This window comes from Carex rostrata, chromosome 1 (genome assembly GCF_964058835.1).
Source record: "Carex rostrata chromosome 1, lpCarRost1.2, whole genome shotgun sequence".
Classification (NCBI taxonomy): Eukaryota; Viridiplantae; Streptophyta; class Magnoliopsida; order Poales; family Cyperaceae; genus Carex; species Carex rostrata.
In genome coordinates, this window is record NC_135918.1 from 13739011 (window position 1) to 13744172 (window position 5162).

The window sequence follows — 5162 nt, forward strand, 5'->3', positions numbered from 1 at the left end:
ATCAAAAACAAGAATTTCTGAAGTTTGAAAATTTAGTTAAAACGTTATAACTTTTTCACAAACGTTATAACTTTTTAATACGTTATAACTTTTTAAAATGTCATAACTTTTTGTAGAACGTTATAACTTTTTCACATATATTTTTCATAAAAGTTATAATTTTTTCACAAACGTTATAACTTTTGTGATTCCTTCTGAGTTTGATCAAACTATTCCACAGCGTGTGTATCATGTTGAAACAACATCAAAAACACTTTACCAAGTTTATAATTTTACAATTTAAATTCTTGATAAATGTCTTCATGATTTCTTCAGTTCAAGCAATCTACATTGCAATTCCAATTAACTTGAACCTACATAATTCTAAAATAGAAAAAATCATAAAATTCAATAATTGTATGTTTTACAAATTAGTCAAATAGACTAAAAAGATTATTGCTAGAAACAACATGTTTTACATTTTCATCGTATTATAATAGCAATTTTCTTAAGAAAAAATAAAGCACATAAGTGAAAATGAAATAAAATATATAAAAAACTAATAATTTGATATTTTGTCATTATACATTTTTCATAAAAAAAATAAGTATATATTTCCTCCTAAATTGTAAGCAAACAACATTAATAAATAGTTTTTAATAATATCACTATACAATCGAGAGTATTTTGTATAGTTTTCCTTCCGAAAATAAACATTTATCCTCTGCATTAACTACTGGACCCAAAATCTCAATTTAACTTTAGCTACTGGACCGTTGATCAGAATCCGGTCCAATCCAGCCTACGTTTGAAATACATGTGAACCTTTATGATTCGTGCTTGTAAGAAACTAACGGATCTGATCTAAACTCAAACGGTACGTTACGCGGAGTCAATTAATTCAGTTTAGTGGGTCCCAACTAGATGAGAGATAAAATCACAGCCGTCCGATAGAACTAAAGATATTTTATTTTTCCCGGTGGGTCCCACTAAAAAGTATCTCTGGGCCCCGTTATCTCTCCTCCTCTGTTTCTGTTCCAGACCGGATAAGCATCTCGACAAATTCACCTTACCTTACCATTTCAGATCCCAAATTAGATATTTTCGAACAACAAAAGCTACCAAATTGAAGCATATAAACTTTCAAGTTCATATCTTTGACCTGTAAATCTCAATTGGGAGCACAAATTGCATATGATTTTAGGCACATTTCTCCTTAACAATGGCCGCTTTCACCCCGAATTCATGTATGCCGTACAGAGAGCTTTGTACAAGGGAGTACGGGATGCAACAACTATCCAACGGTCGGTGTTGCTCTGTGGTGGGGTCGAGCGGCCGAGGATTGGTTAGGAGATTAGAGAGCGATAGGATAATAATTAAGAGGAAAGTGAGGGTTGAAGTGCAAAAGTCAGGGGCTTTTTGGCAAAATGCGTCAAGACCTACGTCGGTAGATATGGAATCCATCAATAGCTTGGAAGAATTCGAAGAGATTCTTTGCCAATCGAAGGAGAATTCACAGCCAATTATCGTTGACTGGTTTGTACAATTTTTAAATTTTTTTTTAAATTTTCTTTTACTTCTATTTTATCTTAGTTTTATTTTGGGTACCAGTATGAGCAACTGGTATCTTCCAGTAAAAAAAAGTATGGTAATGGAGAGTGAGGCTATGGTACTATGCAAGCGCAAATGGTCTGTACTATGGATCAATATCTTTATTTTCAAAGTTCAATTAGTGTTCAACATGATCGCCATATGAAAACATAATTGATGAAGATATAATTGGAGACTAATTTTTAAATTTTTTAGAATTTTTTTAATATTTTTTTAGATATGTAGAAAATCACTACTTTTGAATGGTCTAAAATTTGTTTGTAGATCAAGTGATATTCTACCTATCTAAAAAAGTAGTAAAAATGGTAGAAAATGTTAAATTTGATCTACAAGTACATTTTCATATGAAAATCATGTTGAATGATTAAGATCAACTGTTTGGACTTTCAAAAAAGAGATATTGATCCATATATAGTACGGACCAATCCGCGCTATGCATAGTATTATAGCCTCACTCTAGGAATGGATTCTTAATTTCTTATAATGTACATAATTGTAGGATCATATCTAAAATTTTGCTATTATTTTTATTATTTTATCGATGTAGGATGGCAGCTTGGTGTAGGAAATGCATTTATCTCAAGCCCAAGCTAGAGAAACTCGCTGCCGAGTTTTATCCGAGGTAATTCTGTAAAATAAATTATCCCAAAAAAGAATATGAGAATATAACTGCATTATTATTTTCAATATTGTAGAATAAAGTTTTATGTTGTGGATGTCAACAAAGTTCCTCAAACCTTGGTAAAGCGAGGGAATATTTCGGTGAGTTGCTTTAATTCACAAGTTATTTTGTTAACTTTTTTAATTATGTTTAAATTGACATATTTCCTTTTCAAATATTGTATGGGGTCGATGGCTGTGTGCTTCAGAAAATGCCTACTATTCAGGTACCTTGGTTTTCTTTAGTTTATCTCTAATCAATCCTGATATTTTGAAAACAAATAGATTAAATTTTTAGATCAATTACATACATGGTCCTTAAGTATCACTCAAATGATTTCAAGTTTCAATCTGTACAATTGGCATTTTTAATCATTTTTGGGTCAAAAATATGGAAGGAAAACATATGACACAATGTTATATGATTTTATAGTCCATTCCTTTGCTAATGAAATAGGTTTCATATTGACCATGTGTGTAATGTACTTTTATTCATTTTTGGAAATTATTGAAATAAGCTCTAGATATACATATTGACCATTTGTGTAATGTACTTTTATTCATTTATTGATATTATTGATATATATATATCTCTAGATGTGGAAAGATGGAGAGTGGAAGGCGGAGGTGATCGGGGGACACAAAGCATGGCTCGTGTTGGATGAAGTTCGGGAGATGATCCAGAAAAATGTATAAATATTCAAGTTTATTTCTTGTATTTTGTAAGCTATATATATTAATTTTTCTCAATAATTTATACAGCGTAGGTATTATAATAATGTAAATGTATGTATACTGTCAGATGTTGGTATATCTAATAAAAAGTTCTTAAAGAGAATGGAATTTGTGATTGTCTTAAACTGTAGTGAGATATACTGGTAAGAGTGAGTCTATGGTACTATGCATATTACGATTTGGCACCGTGCTACGGCTCTATATTTGACTTTTCAAATCCTAACGGTTGATCCGAACTGTTCATCTTAATCTCCATATTAATATGTGTTTGGAGACCAAATTTTACATTTTTTTTAATTTTTTTACTATTTTTTTAGATATTTAGAAAATCACTTGATCTGAAAATTCTGGACCATCCAAAAACAGTGATTTTCAATAAATTTAAAAAAATAGTAAAAAAATTTCAAAAAATGTAAAATTTGGTCTCCAAACACATATTAATATGGAGAACAAGATGAACGGTTCGGATCGACCGTTAGGATTTGAAAAGTCGAATATAGAGCCGTAGCACAGTGCCAAATCGTAATATGCATAGTACCATAGACTCACTCTACTGGTAATGCTAAATTGGTTGTCATTTATCAATTCATGGTTATTATATGATGATTGTGTGTTATAAATTTGTATTTTATAGACCTCCCAAAGTATATAGTAGAAGTTGAGTTTGACATTCAACTCATGCAAGGGGTGTATGAAAAATTAATAGAAGGAAAAATAGAGTTTCCAAGTAGAATAACACTAATTATTTAGATTTCATTGAACAATAAATAAAATAACAAGAGAAATATGCTTAACAGCAAGAAAGAGAGAAAAGTGAGGGGTCCAAATAGGTCCAGTTTAGTCACATGCACATAACTTCATCATTTATTTATCAACCACAAACTAGTTATAAAATAAAAAACAAATTAAGAAACAATGAAATGGCCCAAATAGGCTCAAAATCTCCTTTCAGCCACTAGCTCTATATTCAATTTGTGAGTAGGTCTATCTATTTATACATAGATGTTTAGTCGCTCTCATAGAAATAAAGCCCAAAAGCCCAATTCTTTGTTCTCTAATTGGTGTGGCCCACATCACTCTTGCTTGAGATGCAGGTTTGGCAGCTAATATTATAGAAATTATATTCTGAAGAGGTTGAAAAGTTTGGTAACTGGTTTTGCTGTGTAATTGAAGGTCTCTTAATTGTCGATATTTGTTGGCATAGTGGAGTTGTATATATAAATATTGTTTTGTTGATGTTTGGTACATGGTCTAGGCCTGTACCGGGACTGGTACAATCGTAGGATTGAGATAGGTTTTATCTAAAAATCCAGGAATTCTTGTGGTTTATTGTGTCCTTTTGTATTAATTGTGGTGTAATTGTATGTAAGATTAAACAGACAACAGTTGCTACCTATACTCATGAAAAAAGAATCAACAACTATAACAAGTGCTTGCTAAATATTGAAGTGACCTAATTATGTCCAAAACTCATTACATGATTAAACAGAGATAATAATATCTAATGGTTTCTACAAGATAAATAAGGCTCATCTCCTTAGAGAAGCCATGTATTCCTGGAATGTGTATCCTCTGCATTAACTCAAAAAGGAATCTTTTTCAATTAAATGGAGACACATTACACAAATAAACACATCAAGTGGCACATGAATTAATCATGTAATTAATGCAACCGACATATATACATAACATGGAATGAATACTCATAACGGATCGTGAGGAAAACGATCTTATAACGATATTAGTAATCCATCTAATGATCTCATCTCCAAGCGCCATATTTCTAATGGTCTCATCTCTTTTCTTCTTTCCTATTGCATTCATCGAACACTTGATGTGCAACCCAAAGTGTGACAATTAATTTTTGCACCACATGCACTTTACTAAATGTGCCAACAAAAAACAAGATTACTGCTTGATGGAACCAAGATGCACATGCACTGGTATAACTGAGTCCACCCTTCTTTATACTACAATATCAGATCTTCCCTCTAAAATAAAATTTTCTGCGACATGCTTCCAACGAAAATTAGATGCTTAAAAAAATATATATATGCCAATGGTTTCAAGGAATTGCAATGACGTTTTCTATATTTTTGGAAGTTCTCAGCCATGATTTTGCCCATTTTATTGAATTATATAGATATTCTTGATCTTTGCACGGGGCTAAGGTCGAT

At 31.5% G+C, this 5162-nt stretch overlaps 1 protein-coding gene across 2 annotated transcripts; it reads left to right on the forward strand.

Annotated features, from left to right (window-relative positions):
- The first annotated feature begins 979 nt into the window (after window positions 1-979).
- On the forward strand, window positions 980-3093 carry LOC144559671 (thioredoxin-like 3-1, chloroplastic). Of its 2 annotated transcripts, none has more exons than XR_013513205.1 (5): window positions 980-1515; window positions 2138-2212; window positions 2286-2352; window positions 2460-2564; window positions 2595-2702. XR_013513205.1 is itself a non-coding variant. In XM_078308773.1 (5 exons), the coding sequence occupies exons 1-5, from the start codon at window positions 1202-1204 to the stop codon at window positions 2944-2946; spliced, it is 573 nt and encodes a 190-aa protein (XP_078164899.1). In that variant the 5' UTR covers window positions 980-1201; the 3' UTR covers window positions 2947-3093. The 2 variants fall into 2 exon arrangements, 1 of the variants encoding a protein (XP_078164899.1); XM_078308773.1 differs by lacking the exon at window positions 2595-2702 and adding an exon at window positions 2848-3093 and having other exon boundaries at window positions 2460-2477.
- Window positions 3094-5162: the final 2069 nt, after the last annotated feature.